At 38.8% G+C, this 21411-nt stretch overlaps 1 protein-coding gene across 3 annotated transcripts in view; it reads left to right on the top strand.

Moving 5' to 3' along the window:
• The window catches only part of TSPAN12 (tetraspanin 12), a 77401-nt gene that overhangs the window by 44389 nt on the left and 11601 nt on the right, over positions 1-21411 (top strand). For all 3 annotated transcript variants that reach the window (XM_037058808.1, XM_037058807.1, XM_037058809.1), the window contains 3 exons: positions 6772-6846; positions 10684-10791; positions 15018-15161. In XM_037058808.1, coding sequence (XP_036914703.1) covers positions 6772-6846; positions 10684-10791; positions 15018-15161 — 327 coding nt within the window. The remainder of the gene's footprint in view (positions 1-6771; positions 6847-10683; positions 10792-15017; positions 15162-21411) is intronic.

Genomic DNA, 21411 nt, shown 5'->3' with positions numbered 1-21411 from the left:
ACACTTGCTGTTGTCTCCTTTTCCCTTATATATGGGTTTATACCTTTTAAAGTACCCCTTTCTTGTCATGCTACTGAAGTTTCAAGAGGCAAAGGAACAAGGGCATAAGCTTAATCTACTTTCTTTATTGGGAAGTCCTGGGGGTGGGGTGTCAGGGAACCCAATCATTTTAATAAATTAATATTTCTTTAAGGAAGGATATTGGGAACTGCTCTGCCTGGTTTTAGGAGTTGTAATTGCCCCCCCATGGCTAAGGCTGAGTGAGCAATGTCCAGAATGTGAGAAACTAAGGAGACAAAGCTTGTCTCTGGCAGCAAGCACTGCTTCTGCTTCTTTCCCCACCCCCAATGCTCGGTCGGTTAGTCTATGATGGGTAAGACCCCTCAGAGGGGGGGCAACCTAAGCCAGACAGGATCACTTGGGAGGCCATCATGGAAGGACTCGGGGGGCTGCAACAAAGAGGGAGTGATGGACCCTCGCCCCCTGGCTACTGTGACATAGCCCGGGTCCCCATTTCCATCTAGGAGACGTGCTTCCTGACTCTAATCCACTTAAGCCTAAAACCTATGATGGGGGAGGCGGTGCAGCCCCTTGCCAGCTAGAGTGGGACCCAGGGTGATTGGGCATAAGAAAGAATTCCTAAAGTCCTGTGAAGCCTGCTTTGCTAAGAGTGCTTTCATTCATATGATAAGGGTCCAAGCAGGAAATGAGTATGTCTCCCAGAGTCTCTGCAACCCCCTTACCTGACAGACACTGACTCAGACTAAGCCCTCAGATTTCTTTGAAATATTATCTACTGTTTGATCTTTACCATCTATATTCCTGTGTATTACAACCCAATAAAAGCCCCTGGAGGAAAGAGCTCTTGGCTTTTCTCCTCTGAGGGATTGGCCATCTCTCCTCCCCAAGCAGATCATGTCTTTGTAGTTTCACTTTCATCTGTGGCAGACAGGGGGACTTGCTGGCAAAGTTGCCCCCACAGAAGGACTTCCTTGAGATTTTACTATATTGTCTGTACACATATAAAGAGATAAAACATTTAATAAGGGGGATGAATGCCCTTTATTTCTATTGGAGGATGAATTTACCTACAAGTCATCAGAGGCTTAAATAGCGAGGGACCGGTAACCTTCACCATTCTTGACATTCTGTGGTCAACCTGAGTTTAAAATAACAGACAAACTGGTTTCAGTATTTCAATAAAAGAAATTGGACTCCCCACCCTCCACACCCTTCCTGCTTTCATTTCCTAATAAAGATGTTTTGAAAAATACCAGCTGCATTCACACTGGACAGGGATTTTACTTGTGCGATTAGATATCCTTGACTGGGACTGACACTAAGGAGGAGATGAGAAGTTTTACTCACACCTCCAATTGCAGTTATATCTAGTCAAGAAACGTGCATCGATGTGCTCTATGTCAGGCAGTATGTTAAGTATTTAAAACATGATGATCTCTTGTCCTCATGGAGTTTGTATTCTAGCAGATATTATCATCTGGTTAATAATGGTTACCATTTAGCTAGTACTTACTATGAGACAGCACTTTACTGATTGACTCTTTAATGCTGCACTACAAGGAAATTTTAACATTCTCATTTTACACTTGAGATGAAATGAGGCTTAGTGGTTTGCTCAAGGCCATTCAGTTAGTATGAAATGGAGCCAGAATCTGAAGCCAGGTCGATTTTACTTCAGGGCCCTTGTTCATCCATTTGTATAGTTAAAAAAAATGTTTTATCTAATCTTCTGCTATCTTACCCAATGAAGGCACTCATTTTTTAACGAGAGGTATTTATTATCAGCTTGAGAGATTTGGTGAAAACAAAACAAAACACAGTTACATCATTTTGGAGCTGTGTCCTATTATCAACTTGCCTTACTTGATGATTTTTTCTATGAACATTATGTTCAGGGGTAAAACTTATTTGTAGAACACAGATTTTAGTTTAATTTCAGTAGAACTTACATATTTTAAGGAACTATGCATTGAATAACATTTAAAGCAAAAAATAGTTTGTAATGCAAATAATTGCATTCTGTTTCTTTGTATAAACACATACTTTCCCAGTCTTTATTTAAAATGTTTAGTTAATAGTAACCCAGGAAAGATAGGGAGAGTCTGTATATTGTTTCTTTTTCTACGTTAATTGTCTTAAATGCTTAAAGGCACACCAAATTATCATAGTATAATCCACATAAAAAACACATAGTAAAACTGAGAAGCAATATTTAAAATAGAAATGTATAAGCAGAAGTCAAGTCAAATGATAACAAACTCTGGGTTCAGAAAAACTCAAGGGAATCTGAAATTGGTTTTTTCAGTTGGTAATCTGATCATTATTTCCATCAGCATTTGTTGAATACCTGTGCTCTGACAGGTACTACTTAGGCACTGGTGAGGAAATAATGTTTAAGGACAAGATCTCTGGCAGTCAGACCCATGGTCTGGCATTTAAGTGAGCACCGTGACTAGTGGGGGAGGGAGCCTCTGGCTTAAAAGCCGAAGCCTCTGAGGATTGATGTGCATTGCAGCACACAGAGAAGCCCTGATACACAGAAGGATGGAAAAAAGTAAAGGACAAGAGGTGAAATACTGGAAAACAATGATGAGCAAGAAGCTAGGGCACAATGCAGAAAGTGAAGGCTATGTCCGGAAGGAAAGGACCAGTCAATACTGGATTGTATTCCACAGACTAATTCAGCATAGCATTTGCATAATGCTTTACAAATTTGAAATTATACATTTTCAAATTACTTTCCCCTATATCAAATCAACCTTGATAACAGTAAAGCAGACTTTTAAAAAAATCTTCATTATACAGGCAAGCAAACTGATGTCAGGGCACTTTAATGATTTTGCCAAAAGATCACAGAGTATATTTCAGAGCTATACTTGAACTTCAGTCTTCTGACTCTAAATTCAGACCTTCCATCATTCTACAGAAGGATATCACTCAAAGAGGAGAAAGAAGTGAATAGTTCTGCAAACAGGGTTGGTACAGATCATCTCATGAAACTACGTGCATTGGGAAAGTAAGAAGCATGAGAGACCATTGCAGGATCTACAGTTCTATATTCATGTCCCCAGTGCTGTTGAGGACAACAGATGGTTTTGCAGTGAAATGTGATTTACATGTACACTTCCAACCTCAACAAAGCTCAGTGGGAGCTATTGCTCGATTCTTTTCTTTGCTAGTTTTTGAAAAACATTTTATTTATTGTTAAAGAGAGGGGAAGAGAGGGAGAGAAACAGTGATCGGTTGCCTCTTGTACACAGCCCAACCTGGGACTGGCCTGCAATCCAGGCATGTGCACTGACTGGCAGTTGAATTGGTGACCTTTCACTTTGCAGGATGATGTTCAACCAACTGAGCCATGCCAGTCAGGTTTGCAGGTTTTATTTTATTGAAACTATGGATTAATACCGTGCTTCATAGATGCCTTACTCAGATCCAGCCCTTGAACTAAATAATGGCAGCGATTCTCTGTGTAATAATCAACATGAGGATGACTTTATCTAGGACTCAGCTCACTGAAGAAGAAAATGTAAGTGTAAATGCAGCTGATCTATGTATGTCATATTAAGGATGGATTTGACATTTAAAGTTTTCCTGGGAATTGGAGGACTGGATATTTGAGGCCAATGCAGGGACAGCAAAGCAGAGACAGCTGATCATGAAGCTGCAGCATCATTGGCAGAAATGTATTTTATCTGAATTAAATTTTAGATTTAATTTGTTCTCAAGGTCAAATAAGTCTGTGCCCCTGACTGTAAGTGGAATAGAAACAGGGGAATTGTTTTATATGGGAAAAACTGCAGCAAATGAGAATACTGGAAGTCAGAAAGATGTGATCATCTTAGAGTTTTCCCAGAATTTTGAGTTTGTAATGAGAGATTGTTTTAAATATATATGCTTTACTTATGCACCCTGAAAGTGGTTAAGTTAGGATTTCACTAGCCTGCTGTGAATCCCACTTTAGGAAGTCAAAGGTGGTTAATAATGACTATGCTTTTTATGTATGTTGTGCCATAGTTATTACACTGTTGTTTGGATCCATAAGCTTGAGTTACTCAGATATTGCATGCATTGCATACCTCTGGAGACTTACCCTTGGCCCTGTGCTGGGGGCCTTTCTGCTGGTGTAGAGCAGATAGATGTCTTAAGCTGGTCAGTGACTCTGGGAGGCAAGGAAGGAGAGAGATAACTCAAATAGAATTTAAAAGGATTTAAAGTTACCAGAAATCTGCATAGTAGTCCCCAAAGAGAGGTCCAGGTATGTCCTATTTCTACCAGCAGCACATACTGGTAATTTGCACCCATTTTCCTTTTTTATCTTTAGAAATGTCTTGCCTTTTCAGGATTGCTTTGGTTTTCATTAAACTAGACGTCTTTCTGAAAAGACTAAATAAGAGATCTGAGGCAGCAAAGGTAGAGTAGCCCTTCCTTATCTGTGGATAAGCCCCCTCCCCCATGGATACCTGAAACCATGATAGTACTGAACCATATATGTATATACTATGTTTTATTCTGTACATGCATACCAGTGATAAAGTTTAATTTATAAATTAAGCACAATAAGAGATTCACAACAATAACTAATAAAACCGAGCAATTAAGTTGAGAATTTTCACCTTTTCACTGAAAGAAGCACTTTACGACTTCTCTATGGCACATCCGAGTTGCCAGCATCATTACTTTTGCGCTTAGGGGCTTTTATGAAGTAGAATAAGGGTGACTTGAACACAAGCGCTGCAGTGCCACCAGTCGGTCTGATGACCCAGCTGCTAGTAAGCAGCTCATGGGTGGGAACGTGTACAGCATGGATATGCTGGGCAAAGGGACCATCTTGTTTTGGCCAAAGTGGAATAGGATGGCTCAGGATTTCCTCGTGCTGTACAGAACGGTGCATGAGCTAAAACTTACGGATTGTTTGGTTCTGGGATTTTTCATTTAATATTTTTGGACCACAGTTCCTTCCAGGTAACTGGGAACATGGAAAACAAAACTGAGGAAAAGCTGGAGACTACTTTATCCCACAGTGTAATTTTCTCTGGAGTTTCACTCTTTCCTATTGATACAGCATGTAATTTTTGAACATTGGGTCTCTTTGTAATGAAAGCTGCATGTATAGTATTGTTCATGTCTAGAAATCTTTTAAGTAAAGCATCAAAGAGAATATGGAGAAAAAATGGCTTGGAACATTGTATTCACTAAATTTGTTCTAATCATCACTTCAAGGCTAACATCTATAAAGTAAGGCAGACTTGGAAATGGAGGCTGACTGCGAGTACCACATATGCTGAAAGAAAAAGTGCTTCCTCTTAAGAAAATACTTTATCTTTTGAATCAATTATTTTTAGTCCCCATTATTGTCTAAGAGGTTATGCTGCTATTCTTCATTTTTTATACAAAAGAAGCAAATTAAAGCTAATAGCAGTGATTTATACTTTTAAATCGTAAGGGATATATCATGGCAGTAGTAGAAAATCAGCTCAATTTTCCATATCTTTTTATTTTCCCTCCGCTTTTGTGGCAAAAACTATGAGGAAAGAAATTCAAAGTTCAAGTTTCGGTGGCTCACAGTCTTAAATCAGTCCATTCTTTTTTCATCTTCCTGTTACCATTTTAGTTCACCAATCTTTTATTTAGTTTCTGCGATCCCACCCTTACTTTTTCTACAGGTCATTTTTCAAAAAATAGCCAGAATTATATTTTTATAATGTACATCAGATCATGTCCCCTGCTAATAGATTTCGATTACACTTAGAATTAAATGCAGAGTCCTTTCTACAGCCCACAAGCATCTGGCTCTTTTTGCCTCTCAATATCATTTACTTGAACCCCTTGTGCCCTCCCCACCCTGGTGCCCTCCAGGTATCACTGAGATCTTAACTAACTAACTCACCCTGAAGGGCAGCCTTGCTTTTCATATTTCCTCTGCCTGGATTGCTTTTGCACGAATCTTCACCTTCTCCTTGTCATGACTCACTCATCTTAAGGATCACCTTCATGAAGAGGCCTTGCCCAGTCACCCGGCCCCCTTGCAGCTTCCAGTCCCTTCCTGTCACAGCACTCTACTTTGTTTTCATTTATTCTTCTATGTAACAAATACTTATGGAACATCTGTTTTGTGATGAGGAACGCAAACTTCGTGCTGTCACTGGAGTTGTCCTTCCAATGAAGGGAAATGATCAGTAATCATCACTACCCAGTGCCCTCTTCGTGACCCCATGCCATGAACAGAGTGGAATATTCGAGAGCAGTGACACTGTTTTATTTCTGCTGGAATTAGTGAAGAGAACTTGCAGAGGGCCCATTCTCAATCTGGTTCTACTTCTTCTGTAAAGTTACCTGCCCAGCTGGAGAGGTGGCAAGTTATAGCATGGAGAATGTGGCTCAGCGGGCTAGCCCTCCAAAATGTACTATGCACAGTCTTGAGCAATTCATATGGTCTACTTTTTGCATTAATTTTCTCATTTGTAAAGTGAGGTAGTCCTATTTATTTCACAAGGTTTTTGAATGAATTAATTATGAAAGTACTTGATAAATAGAGTACTATCCACATGGTCCACTTAGGTGAGTATTAAATGTTGGCTACAGATGTCTCTTAAATTTGCCGAAATTTTACCCATCTATCCCTAAAGGAGCTTCCTGAATCTGTGCTTGTTTTCTTGTTCATGGGATAAACAGTACTGAGTAATAGTCTCAGATAACCATATTACTTTGATTCTATCCTAACAGTGTTAATTTTCTATTTTTCTACAGTACTTTGGAAGTTTACTTGTCATTTTCTGTGTGGAACTGGCTTGTGGTGTTTGGACATATGAGCAGGAAATTATGGTGAGTTCAAAATGGGCTACAATCACAATCTGAAACAATATCCAATTCAGCCATATAACTCAGATCCTTTGGAGTAATTTAGGCACACGAATGTTAATTTAAATGTTTATACCATATAACAATGTTAAGTCCCTGTACTTCTGAAAAGTAACATTTTCTTTTCTGTGTCTAAAGCATAGTTCCAAACCATAATTTGTGATATTTCATTTGGTATACTATGATATATGTCTTTAATTTCGCAGATTGCTTAAACATGGACACAATAGAATAAAACTGACATATGTTGTAAAATAGTTTTACCGACTTAGAGTATATACTAGGAAAGATTCACGTTTACAACAAGATTTGAGAAAGCTTGAAAGTCTGCCCGAAGGCCTTATTAGAAAAAAAAGCTCTGCTCCATGACTAGGGAGTGGTCTCTTGTTTGCAGCCGGTTGAACCAGCTTCCTCTTTAAAAAGCATATTTGAAGAGTTGCTGTGTGTTTACCCCAGTCTAGAAACACCCTCACAATTTGATGCTTGGCTACATGAAAACAGCTCTTCAGCTTTTTTTCTCTTTCATTCTTGAAACCGTGGGACCAACTTTTATAGTTATTTTAGAATGAATGACAACAAGGGTTTTTTAGTCTTGAGATTTGAAGTCATGTTTGATTTACTGTTTGCACCTCACTCTTGCTTACAATAGGCATTATTACTTATTTACTGTTTATTCACTTTATTGGTGGAAATTAGTGGGTTTCTCACCATGAGGTTGAGGATTTCTGCGTATCTGCACTTGCTGGCTGTTTTCATGATGGAAGGCCAAATGTTCCACTGCAAGCATCACAGAGCAATTCTATTTCAATAATGTGGCTCTTTCCAACATGCAGTCCTTGGACTGTCTAGCAGCAGTCACCCAAAGTGATTCTTAAAAACAGCCGTTGTAGGGCTTTAGGCCAGATCTGTGAAATTGGAATAGAGGGGAAGGCAGAGGGAGAAGGGACAGAGGGACTGGGCATGTGCATTTGTGACCGTTTCCCCAGGTGAGTCTTCAACTCTAAAATTTAAGAGCTCTTGAGCAGAGAGGGAGATTACTTTCAGAGAGGCATTGCAGCAGCTGTGTAAGAAAATTGAAGTTGTTTATGGTACTGATGCAGTTATTAAAGATTTTATGGTGAATTTGCTACTGTACTGTGACGCTGGTTTGAATACTAAGTGGCGATTGCAGATGCGTGGGTTCTCTGCATCCTCCAGTTTGTGTGACAGTGATGCTCTGGCACTGCCACAAGTCTGCATCCCTCTCAGAGCCCTCTGAAGTGTCCCCCACCCGTGTGCTTCTAATGTGTGACAGCTCTCATTGAGAAGAGAGAATTATAATTACTTACTTCTCTATTCAAAATTGAGAAGTTGGGGCAGGTTCTAAGCAGTTGAGTATAAATGTAGTAACTTCCTTCAAAACAAAATATCCTATTAAATTGGAATATTCTTGCTGTCTTTGAAAATCCTATTTTCATTTCATACCCTAGAAACTTTGCATATATAGGAGAGTGAAAAATTAGTTATTTCTAGGGGTTTAGTTTCTGTTTTATTGGTAAAGAGAGATGGTCCCTTAATCTTTTCTCTTTTTAAAAAATACATGTATCTCCTTGACATTCAAGCAAGAGAGAGCAAATTGTGTAATTAATTCTTGATCCCCTCACCTTTGCTTTTGATTGTGTTCTTTTTGATGATTAAAAGGTTTTTAGAAATGAGTTTACTTTCTATGGATTTTTAAAGGGTTTCTCTGGTGTTTCGGGCATGTGAGTATTTGGTAAATCTCCTAGGTTAAAACAAGTTTGAAATGAATTAATTTAAGGTATTTGACTGGCAAATTTCATTCTAATATAATTCTAATAACCTTGAGGTGATAGAAAGGAATTTATCCTTGTTTAGGCACTGTTATCCATCCTGTTAAGGGGCCATTTGCAAGTGTCTCCTAAGTATCACAGTGGTACTAGATGGTGCTCACTCTCCTCTCAGTAGATGGCATACATCACTTGGTTTTTTAAATTTTATTTTTACTTAATTATTGTTCAAGTACAGTTTCTGTCTTTTACTCCCATCCCAGCCTCCCCCCACCAGTGCTCACTGTTTTTGCTTGTGTAAATCTTCCCCATTAAGTCACCAGGACAGAGTACAGAGTGAGGCCCGTTTAAAAGTAAAATATGAAAGTAGTCTATTAAAAAAAGTTTGACAGATTTTTTAATTGCTTTTGCGCTAACAGCAGTGTGAGTGAAAAGTGCCATTAAAGTTTATTAGCTGCCAAATTGTGCAGAACGCAGTCTTTGCATAGGTGGGCTCTGTGCTCTTAGCTGTTTCGTGCAAGCAGCCAATAAATGTGCGTTTTTCTTTATGGCCAGATCGCAGTATTTTGTGCCAGAACGTCAATGATCTTCTCTGTTTCTTGACATATTTGGTCCCAGGTTGATTGTGGTCAAAAGGGAGATACAACTTCTATTTACTTTGGAAAATAAAATCTAAAATAAGACTGTTCTAATAACCAAAAGATTTGACATAAGACGGTCTGGTTTCCCCATTATTTTTGTTGTTTGTACATAGTCACCTCTTATTCATTATTTCTTCTCTCAAAAAAATCTAAGTTATTGTGTCAGATTATACATTTCTAGAGAATTTATTTCACTTTCATGTATTTTATGCTCAATAAGATATGAGATAATAATAATTTATAGTGAGCAGCTTGAAGTTTGGTTAGTCCCTTGAGCTTTGTTGAAACCACATGAGCACGACTAAGTCTACCCCGTCAGCCCATTATGTAGGGACGGAGTTGTGTGTCCAAGTATGGGATGTTTTCTCTTATATTGTGTATTTTCAGGTAACAAAAGAGAAAATTTGTTAATTTTTAGGAAAAAATGAAAAATTTCTGTCAGGAATTTTTTAACTACTTCTATTGATTTTTAAAATGTATTATTTTTAAAAATAAGATTTCCCAATAATCCAATTCTTAAGTTAGTGTCCAGCTTGCATGTCTGTGCCTGGTCTGTATTACTCCATAGATCAGATGCGGGGGCCTGTCCAGTCTCCCGAGAGTTCCTTTAATGCTGCATGTGCCCTGAGACTAGGGATCGGCATGCGTCAGTTTCTCCCAGGGCACTGCTGGTAAAACAGAGTGCTATTCTCACCTGATTTCCCGCCAACTGCTGTGTGTGTGCTTAAAGCTCTGTTATGATCAAACATTTTGTGAAGGGACACGGTGCTAGATGACTTGAGAATAGAAACACAAACAATGTTTTAATTTTGGACTAATTTTTGTACAATTCTAACGTGCTTCTAAAATCTGAATTTTGAAAAGGTGTTTACAAACTTATTCCAGAGTAAGGCTTTGGTTGTGCTCTTTCTCTTCTTAATTCTTCACCCTGCTTTTTTTAGTTCCATAATCTACAGTCACTTCAAAAACAACAACTTCATGAAATGAGATTGAAAGAAATTTCTCTGCAGGGATTGTTTGTTTTAAGGAGCTCTTCCTATGTATCTGTGGAGTACATAGTTTACATGTTTTGTGATTTCCTCAAGCTTGATATTAGCATTAAATGATTTTGCATTACTTTGCTTAATATGACATACCTCATCATTTAGTACAAAAATCTACATGTAGAGATTGTTCAGTAAATATTTAGTAACTCTGAGTTAACTTAGACCACAAACAAGTATAAAGTATTTGTCAATTCCAGCACATCCCAAGTGTATGTGAGTTTGTGTGTGAGAGTATGAGGGACAGAGTTTGTGAATTTGTGGGTGGATGTGTCTCTGGGTGTGTGTTTTGTGCATTATAGTTGTTGATATTTTGTTTTTTATCTTCAGGTTCCAGTACAGTGGTCAGACATGGTCACTTTGAAAGCCAGGATGACAAATTATGGCTTACCTAGATACCGGTGGCTCACTCATGCTTGGAATTTTTTTCAGAGAGAGGTAAATGTTACAATTTCTGAGGTAAAGGGTGTGGAATAAATGGCACATTTTCAAAACATGTTCAGAGCATTGGCTCTGGTCACTTTCTCTGGGCTGAAAAGTGAGGCTTGCGATTCAGTTATCAGTGGTATAATTCTTCGAGAAATACCTTATGAAACTTCAGGCTCTGCTTTTCTTCCCAGGGATACCGTTTCCTCTACTTTTCACGTGATTCACATAGAGTTTAGAGGTTTTTAAATCCTTTTTACTAAGCTGCTGTGAAGTTTCCTTTTCACGAGAAGTTAATAAATATCCAAATCTTATTGGAATAGGTAATTTTTCATTACTTTTAGAGCTATTTGTATTTCAAACTGTTTAAATGTTTTTTTAATTTATTGTTTTTTTTAGAGAGAGGCAGAGACATTGATTTATTGTTCTACTTATTTATGCATTGATTGGTTGATTCCTGTATGTGCTCTGACTGGGTATTGAACCCACAACCTTGGTGTATTGGGGTAATGTTCTGACCAACTGAGCTACCCTGCCAGAGTGAGCTAGTTGTATTTAAATGTTTAAAATTTTAATATGATCATTCTCATTTGAGAATTAGGAGCCAATACATCATTAAAGGCATGAGCTTTCTAATCAGAAAATTCTGGCTCTGCTGCTTACTATTTCATGAACCTCTATAATTTCCTTAACTTCCGGAAGTCTCAGTCTCACCTGTATAATGGAGATAATAAAATACCTCCTCGAGGTTTTGAGAAGATTAAATAAGTTTGATCTTGTTCAGCTTATGATTTTTAACAATAACATTACAAAGTATAAGGTACTTTTAGCTTTTCTTACTTAACTTTCATATAGCACTACACTCATCATCTTCTCAAATGGGGACTATATTTAGAAGTTTAAAATCTGGTGACTTGAAGTTAATCATTGATCTTGCTTCAAACCAAGCTTCTCTCCCAAGTAGTTTCCTTGTGATTGGAGTGACATTTTCAGGTGACCAAGTACGTCCATTTCCTTTCATTTTATTGAGAGCTGGGCCACAAAACATTTGAGAGTCAGTTCCTTAGACAATAGATAACCAGCCCTCTGCTCAGTTTCTCTGGCTTGGATATGGGCAGAGGTTCAAGTCCAGAATAATCTCCAAATCTGGCCCTTTGTGCTTCAGTTGTTGAGATGGTGAAAATTATCATTGCAACACAGATTTCCTATTTATTCAAATACTTCCTGACTTTGTTTGTTTACTGTTCATTTGAACTAAAAACAACATGCAAGGAAAAGTAAGGAAAGCATCAGGGAGTTTATAGAAAGCCATGTTCAGCTATTGCCCTGGGTGAAGCTGCCCAGAGCTCTTTGTTTTCTGGGGTTTATGATGAAGACCATGATAATCCAAGCTAAAAAACAAAGTGAGTTTTTTTACTCCCCCCAATGGTAGGAAGAGGAGCTTCACCTACAGAGAGAATGTGTGAGCATTGTAAATGATAGCACCCATATTTTCAGATTGATGCATGCTAAATTTCCTCCTCCATGTCATAGGCCTATTTTACCCCTAAGGAGGTGGTGGTGAAGACTTCTAGGTATGCTGGTAGAGTTTTAAAAAGCCTTGCCCTGGCCGGCGTAGCTCAGTAGATTGAGTGCGGACCTGTGAACCAGTGGATCGCGGTTGAATTCCCAGTTGGGGCACATACCTGGGTTGCAGGCCAGTTCCCAGCAGGGGACACACCATAGGCAACCGTACATTGATGTTTCTCTCCCTCTCTCCTTCCCTTCCCCTCTGAAGATAAATAAAATCTTTAAAAAATGAAAAAAAAACCCTTTGTACTAGTTTTCTAGGGCTGTGACAGAGTACCACAGACTGGGTGGCTTAACCAACAGAAATGTATCATCTCACAGTTCTGGAGGCTCAGAGCTTGAGATCAAGGCATGCAGGGTTGGTTTCTTTGGAGGCCTCTATCCTGGGCTTATGGATAGCTGTCTTCTCTCCATGTCTTTCTGTTGGCTTCTCTATGTATGTTTATATTTAAATTTCATCTCCTTATAAGGATATCAGTGTTAAAGGATTAGGGCCCATCCTAATGACCTTACTTTAATTACCTCTGTAAAGAAACTGACTTCAAATATGGTCACATTTTGGGGATGAGAACTTCAACATGAGCTTTGAGCAGCATACAGTTCAGCCCATAACATCCCTCTCACACAATAAATGGTAGAGCTGAGAGTGACCTTGTCAGGCCCCTGTTGTCCTCACTCCTCGATCAGTGCGGTTCTGCGAATGTTCCTCAACTTGGTGGGCAATCACTTAAGCCCTAGTGATGTTTATTTAATACATTTAAAAAAAAGAAAACCTTCCTTTTAGAACTGTGTTTATTTAACATAGTGGTTGGTGAATAAGCTTTGGAATGAATAGGCTCTACCACCCACTGGTTTGTGATCTTGGCAAGTTATTTGACCCATCAGAGCCTTGGTTTCTTTATGTGTTAAATTGTGATGGTATTTTCTTGAATTTGATGTAGTGTTGGCAAGAATGGCTCTGTCTCCCAATGTGACTTTAGAGGAGGCAGGGAAACTGCAGGGGATGTAGAGCACCTCCATGTGTGGCATCATAATGGGTTCGCTTAAGGGAGTTACCAGGAAAGGTTTCCGTTCAGTACCTTTTGTTAATGATGAAAAGCAAGTGTGTAAAAAGAAAAAAATATCTTAGTGACTCATTAAAATAAAAGATATTTGGCACTGAATGTGATATGCTTAAGTTGTTTGGAAAATGTCATTTCTGTGGAGCACCTCATTTCCTGACAAGGCCAGAGGAATGAGCTGTTCTATTGTGGATGGGGTTAGAATTTTCCAAGAACTATTCTTCTGTCATCAACCCAGGAAAACACATGTCGTTAGAAAATGAGAGAGGTAAGTTTTCTCTGAGTGAAAGGATTTTAAAAGACTGACTTGGGAACATAGTAGTTTATGATTTTTAGGAAGTAAAATCTTTTTAATACATATAAGTCTTATAGAATCTCAATAACATAAAATATATGATATCAAATTATTTTTGACTTACTTTTTGATGCCTATAATATATTCATGGCTCTTAGAACAAGGTTTTAAAAGAAAATTACTAAAAATATGTTTAAAGTTTCTTGGAAAATTTTAGTATTACTCATAGCATTTAGTAATTCATCATTTATAATTCTCTTATGGTGACTTTTGCTTTTTAAAAATTAGATATTTAGGTAAATGAAAAAAAGGAAAACCATTTTTAGTGTTTCCCTTGTTTCATTTTACATGGGAAATTCGGACTCCTCAAAGTGGGAGTTAGCTGGACTTTGAAATGGTGGACTGTGGTATTTTGGGCTATAGGAAGTGCAGAGCCAGTCATGAGAACTCACTCTCGACAGAGTTCTCGGGGACTGCCCACAGTCCTGGAGCTCCACTGAGCGAAGAGCAGCCCTGGCCCCTGAGGGCAGAACATTATTGTGATTAATTATTCTGAACCTAATCTACATAGGCCCTTAAGCCATGTATCTAAACCTTGGCCAGAGAAAGTGTTTGCTAATCCTGGGTGAAATGAGACAAAAAGAAAAGACTAAATAGTTTTTCTTAAAACTAACTTTGTTCAAGCTAAAGGAAAATTATTTCTTCTGAGAATAAGGTATTAGAATATGATGATTTACTTCAAGAATCTTATTTGGTTGAATAAAAATTTATTGGCTAGACTTATTTATACATCTGAAAATTTTTTGGAAATTATTCTGGTTAATGATCCCAAGGCTGGTAATATTTATAATGGGGCTTTGGCCCACCCATCTTTCTACAGAGATTATAGAAACTTATAATATTTGAATTTATTAAGCAATTAAACTGGTAATTAGGAATATATAGAGAGAATGATCAACTACCCTTTAGTGCCTGAACGCTTAATGATAAATATAAGACTTGAGCCCTGTTTTCCTAGTTGTGTACATGAACTCTGTTGCTGTATGATCACTTGCAGAGGATCATAGTTAGTTGGGAGTGAGACTTAGTCAGGATCTCCTTTCATGTGTTATGGGCATCATTGTTCAGAATTGTTCCATTATGACTCCTTTGCTACAGTTCTGTAACCAACATAGAATGTACACATATCATTAGGTGATGACAGAAATAAGGGAAGCTCTGACTATAAAAATGTAAGAAATCTAATGTTTAATTTCCTATAAATTAAGAAAATATTTTTGCAGTTTCTGAGCCTGACAGCCATTCTTTTGCAGTTCAAGTGCTGCGGAGTGGTGTATTTCACTGACTGGCTGGAAATGACAGAGATGGAGTGGCCCCCGGATTCCTGTTGTGTTAGGGAATTCCCAGGATGTTCCAAACAGGCCCACCAGGAAGATCTCAGTGACCTTTATCAAGAGGTAAGGCCATGTGCAATTAACTTATTATGGATAAAATTTTCTTATAATGACAAGTAAAGAATCAACAATATGCCTTTGAGACTTTCCTCTTCTGTGTAAATATAAATGCCCTTAAAACTTTTCTCTGATATGTGGAGAAATAGAATAAAGGAAAAAATTAATATAACAATCTGAACACTGATCATGTTTTAACAAAGGAAATTGGGAAAGACTATGTTTTAGAATTAATTGGATTTTTAAATGTGTTAAGAATTGAGTTCTCTTGCCCCCTCCCAGGGGTCCTTTGAAAACAGACACAAGCAGTGTGTAGCTGACTCTGGAAGGATGCGAACACAGTTTGGAGTTCCTGAGTGGAATACAGGATAGGGCCTCCACATAGATTAAAATAAGCAGGGGGAAAAAATCCCACTTTCTGTAGAAAATACTGGCCTTTACTCTTCACTTCCCCCTGCTGGCTAATATCAGTGATGTGAGTTTTAGTTAGCTGTTTTAATGGAGTTAGGTGCTCATTGGAAAGAAAATTAATTGTCCTGTGCCCAAGAAACTTGCATGTTTGTGTTTACAGGAAGGATTTGTTAGAATTATCAATTATTCTTTCATTAGCAGAAGTTTTCCTATCACTTCATTTTTGTGGCGATTTTCAAAATTTTTTAGCAACAAAATTCTATTTTCAAATTAAAATCTAGAACCACACCAACCAGTACAGAAGCCAATAGCTACTTGTGGCTATGTAAATTAAAATAAAGTAAAATAAAAAATTTATTTCCTTGGTTTCACTAGCTGTATTTCAAGTGCTTAAAACAACCTCTCAGGATTAGCTGCTCCTGTACTGGACAATGCAGACGAGACATTTCCATCATTACAGAAACTTTTATTTCAGTTTTGGTCTAAGGTGAAGCTCAAAATGGAAGAGAAGCTGCTCAGGCTGAGGGGCTGAATCATGTCCCAGATATATCTCCAGTCAAGTTCATGGCTACCGTAAAGCACTGCTGCAAACCTCTGGCCTAACAGATGCATTCATGATATCATACACACACACTGTGTATCTGTAAAGAATGAAGCTGTGAAACAAAACACATCAGAATTTATAAAACATGCCTTTTTATATATTTCAAGATGGTGACTGTAGCTGGTTAAACATTTTTCCTAGAAATGCTAATATTGTTCCAAACATTTTTTAGGCTGTCTACCAAAGTCAGCTGTAGAGATGCACAGGAATCAGCCTCATTAATTTACAATGTAAATTAACTAATTTGAAAAAACTGCCATGTTACTTGCACAAGGTGTCACCAAGGTGGGTTCCTCGGCTTATAGAAGCATCACCCTGATCTCCGCCTTCATCTTCATATGGTGTTCTTTTTGTTTGTGTCTGTCCCAAAACTTCTCTTTTTATAAAGACACTAGTCACTCACTGTTATTCAATATGTCCTCATCTTAACTGATAATATCTACAACAACTCTCCTGCTAAATAAGGTTGGATTCTGAGTTAGTAGATCTTAGGACCTCAGGAAATATATTTGGAGGGGATGTAATTCAATTCATAACAAGAACTGTTAAAACAGCTGAATAACTCAGGTTATTTATTATTAAGAATAATCAAAATTCTTTTAGTTATGCCTCATAGTACGGAGAAGCATTTTGTGTGGGTATTGTCATTTTAAACATACTACATTAAGTACCATTTTGGCTTTAAATAAAAAAGAATATACAAGTGTATATTGAGTTCCTCAGTGATTATATTATATCTTGTGTTCTGGGTGAAAGCTGAATATTAGCTGGTGTCTATTAGAGTTGGCCAGCTAACAAATGCACCAGTTAAAAGTCCTGTTCATTCTTTGAAATAGAAACAGCGCTTAATATTTCTAAGATAGTATTAAATGCAGGCATAATTGTGAATATTCAAACACATTGTAACTAACCACAGGTGTTAAAAGAACAGATGATTACAGTACAGACACAAGGATAAACATGTGGATTGAAACCTATGAACTTTCCTACTATAAACTTAATTCATTTGTTAGTTTTTAGGAATAGCAAGTCAATATGGAAAGTTCTTGGACTACATATATAATAATTTCTACTTTCTTGAGTAACTAATACTGATATGATTATAACTAATACTGACCATGAGAATGGCAAAGCACGAATCAGTTTTCCAGATATCCCCACAAAGTGTTTACTTTAGTTTTACTTTATTTAATTGAAAAGCATGCAGTCAAATATTTAAGAAATTTTTTTGTAAAATTATAATTCAGTTTTACTAGTTTATCCTAATTATTTCTTTTTTAAAAAGGATTTTTTATTTAGTTTTAGAGATAGGGGAAGAGAAAGAGAAAGAGAGGGAGAGAAACATCAATGTGTGGTTGCCTCTCATGCACCCCCTACTGGGGACCTTGCTTGCAGCCCAGGCATGTGCCCTGACTGGGAATCGAACTGGTGACTCTGGTTTGCAGGCCGGTGCTCAATCCACTAAGCCACACCAGCCAGGGCAGTTTTTCTAATTATTTCCACTAGCAATATTTATAATGGACAGTTTACTTTCATTATGTCTATAATTGCTTGTCTGTTACTGGGCAAAATGGGATTCAGTTACCTGCCACTGAAGTACAGATCCATTCCCAGACCCACCATTCATTCTTATCTGCCCTTTTGGAGTCCAAGGCTCCTCTGCAAATGGGTCTCCCTCCAGCTCCAGGCTTTCTCTCTCTGGAGTGTGCACTTATGAGGCTGGTGTCTCTGTTGCCTCTCAGCAGGTCCTTCCCTCTCCTAGGGCCTGGATGCGCTGCCAGATCAACTGCAGCCAGTTGTGCCAGGGTGGTTCTGTCTGCTAGCTGGTGCCCAGGGCTGCCTGTGACCCCGGGGTTATCAAACTTTCCTGGCCACAGCTCTCAGGGCCACCTGCACATCTTTGCACTGGTCTCAGGGCTAGAGAATGGGAGCAGTCCAGGATCAGTGTGGTGTGGGGCTACAGTGTCCTGGGGGCTGCTGTTGTGAGATGCGTGTCTGCTCAAGCCTGCTTCTGACTATGCAAACAGGATAAGGCAAGAGCCTTGAGCAGGGCCTGGTGTCTGCCATGTCTTATGAACACCTGGTTCTCTGATGGGGCCAGGCAAGGGGAATACAAAAAAGAGGGCTGAGTTGTTGTGTGTCCTCTGATTTCACTATTTCACCTCAAAATGCTACTTGCTGTGGAAGTTTCCAACTTGTTAGCCACTTCAGGCTAACGTCCACCACGTGCATCAGCCTGCGCCATTTCCCTGCCCCTCCTCCTGCTGCCCTGATCTGGAATTGGGTAGGAGGGTTTTCTAGCAGGCACACAGTCTCTCTGCCTGGGGTGGGGTGTACAAATGTGCTCTGGATGGGTATCTAGTGAAGTTTTACCCTCTCCTGGAGGTATGGCATGCCCTAGCTGTGGCTTCAGTCTGCTGCCTTGGGGATTCCTGTGACCCTTCCATCTTCCCAGAGAAGGCAGGCTCTCTCACCATCTCAGGGGGACCTCTTCTACTCTGAGGAACACAGCCTTTCCCTCTGGATCAGGGTTTACCTGCTCCCCAGCAGTTGGGCCAGACCCCCGTTACAGTTCCATGAATTTTAAGATTGAAAGAAGCCACGCTGTAGTGTATAGGCAAATTTGATGGCCCAGATAATTTTTAAGTTCTTTCATGTATTTATCAAATAGCCAGCTAGCATCATCAGTTGTGAGATATTTCTTTAGACAGAATTCCAGCAAAGATGGAGTCCATTATATCAGAGTAATCTGCTTTTGATTTTATAATTAATAACAGATGCTAATATTGGTTGTGGTATTGTGCATAATTATATTAATAGTTGACTTACAAAAGTAGACCACTTAGTAGCTTTATGGCACAAGTACATTAAATCCATCATCAAAAATCATATTTAATCCCACTTTGGCTTGGAAAACAAGCTTCCTACTTGTAGTGGGCCCATAGATCATCCACCTGGAAATGAGGGGTCCAGAAGGAGAAACAAGGGAGGGATAGCTGGAGGGACTTGGGCTGTTTACTCTGAAGTTGTGAGTACTAAGGGGAGATATTTCAGATGTCTTCAAATATTTCAAAGTTCATTCAGTATAGGAACAAGACTTACCCATTGTTGTTCCAAGGGCCAGAGTCACAGGAAGGAAATTTTGAAATCAGTAGAGGGAAGACTTTGCTCATTCATCAAAATCCATCCAATTGTGGTACAGGTTCTCTTGTAAAATAGTGAGTGTCTTATCTCTAAAAATATTAAAATCAAGGTCAGATCACCATGTCATTGGTGGGTAGAATGGGTTTTTAAATTAAGAGTGAATCTGGACTAGGTGAACTTCAGGGTCCCTTTTATCTTTCATATTCTGAAAGCTCAGAGAGAAGAACTGGCTTTCTTCCTGTAATTTCTTTTTTCCTAAAATCAAGGAAATAAATCATTCTCAGCCATCAGGTGGCCTGCTTAGTCCCTGACCCAATAATATTTTATGATATATTTGAAACCTGTGAAAAATGACAGAGCCAGAAATATAGCAACAATTGCACATTTTAGAAACATTCCCATCAGAGCTGGGTCTGGTATACAGCTTCTCAATATTCCGCATTGAGCTACACACATATATAAAAGCATACATTTAAAATCACAGTTGAAAATATCTCTGACCATCAGTTGGTCTCATTATATTCATTCATTGAAAATGCTTTCCGAGTACCTGCTGGGTTCCGGGTGCTATTGCAAATGCTGAGGATGGAGTGGACGCTGTTGCAGACAAAACTGTCTCCTCTTGTATAACCTAACTTACATTCTGGTTAAGGACATAAACAATTAACAAGAAAAAACAACAAAATATAATTTCAGGTGGTGGTAAGCACTTGGAGGACTCTGAGCAGAGTCACGTGCTGACTCTGGAGAATAGCTCTATTGATGAGGGAGCTACTTAAGATAGGACAGGTCAGATCAGGCTGTCTTAGGAAAGGTGGCATTTGAACTGTGACCAATTGATGAGAAGGGCCCAACCATGCACAGGTATGTTTGAAGAATGCTTTTTTCTTTTTTAGCCCAAGGAACTGTGACTGCAAAAGCCCACCCAGGGAGGGGTGCCTGGGCCAATGGTTACTGACTGATTACTGCCCTGTTCTTTTGGGTTTGTTTGCGTAGCCAACTCCCCAAATACTATGTGTGAGATGTGGCTTCAGCAAAACATCACACCCAGAGTTAAAATTGCTAAAATACAGGATGAGGATGCATCTCTTCCTTCCCTTACCTGCTGAGTTTTCCACCAACTTAGTTTCTAGAGTTCTGTGTCTGTACTTGATCTTGGGAAGGAAGAAAGAGAGGAAGATGAATAAAAAGGCTGGTAGAGAAAAAGTCTTTGAAGAGCAGGCATTCCCAGCCTCTTGCCCCTGGACCTGTGCTCTCTTTGGATGGGCTTCAAGGGAAAAGCAATGCTGCTGAAATTGTTTTTGATATTTTATTTGCATTTTTCAGTGACTAGGATCCGTAGCTGTTATTAACTTTCCTTGATGTCTCATCCCTAAGTGTGAAAAACCACAGTTGTAGAGAATAGTGGCAGTACTTGCTATCTCAGGTAGTAAATGGAGCACAAACATCTCTTCAAAGGGTCTGAAATGGCATTTTTTTCCTCTGATGCCACCTCAAAAAATCTAAGTGGAAGTCAGCACGCTCACAGCAGGCCCTAGTTCAAATGGACCAACTCAAAATGTAAAACAAATGGGGACAGAGAGTCAAGTAAAATGTAGCCCCAAAGACAAATTTGTTTTGTAGTTAGGAGAAAGACCACTGTGAAGAGCTATTGACTGCTTCTTCAGAAAAGTAGTACTCTAAATTTCTTCAGAAATTTAGGTAAGGGCTGGGCAGAGAGGTGTTTTCCACATGCTGTGTCTACTTCTTCCTTAGACTTTTATTCTTTGTATGTTTCATGAGGTGTTGGGTTTGAATATCAAATACTCTTAATAGAGTAATTTTTCTTGTGGTAAATGGTATGAACCAAACCATTACTACCTATTTATTTATTTTGTTTTTTAATCTTTACCCAAGGATATGCTTAGTATTGATTTTACAGAGAGGGGGAGGGTGAGAAAGATAGAGGGGGAGAAACATTAATATGAAAAACATCAATCAGTTGCCTACCATAGGTGCCCCAACTGGAGATCAAACCTGCAAACGTTGGGTCTGCCAAACAAAGCTTGAACCAACTGAGTTACCCTGCCAGGACCATTTCTGCCTCTTTCATGCTTG

This window comes from Sturnira hondurensis, unplaced genomic scaffold, assembly GCF_014824575.4.
Source record: "Sturnira hondurensis isolate 20B ecotype Veracruz unplaced genomic scaffold, ASM1482457v3 Scaffold0010324, whole genome shotgun sequence".
NCBI classification, from domain to species: domain Eukaryota; kingdom Metazoa; phylum Chordata; class Mammalia; order Chiroptera; family Phyllostomidae; genus Sturnira; species Sturnira hondurensis.
Note: the sequence above shows the minus strand (reverse complement) of the source record. Positions and strands in the feature narration are given on the sequence as shown.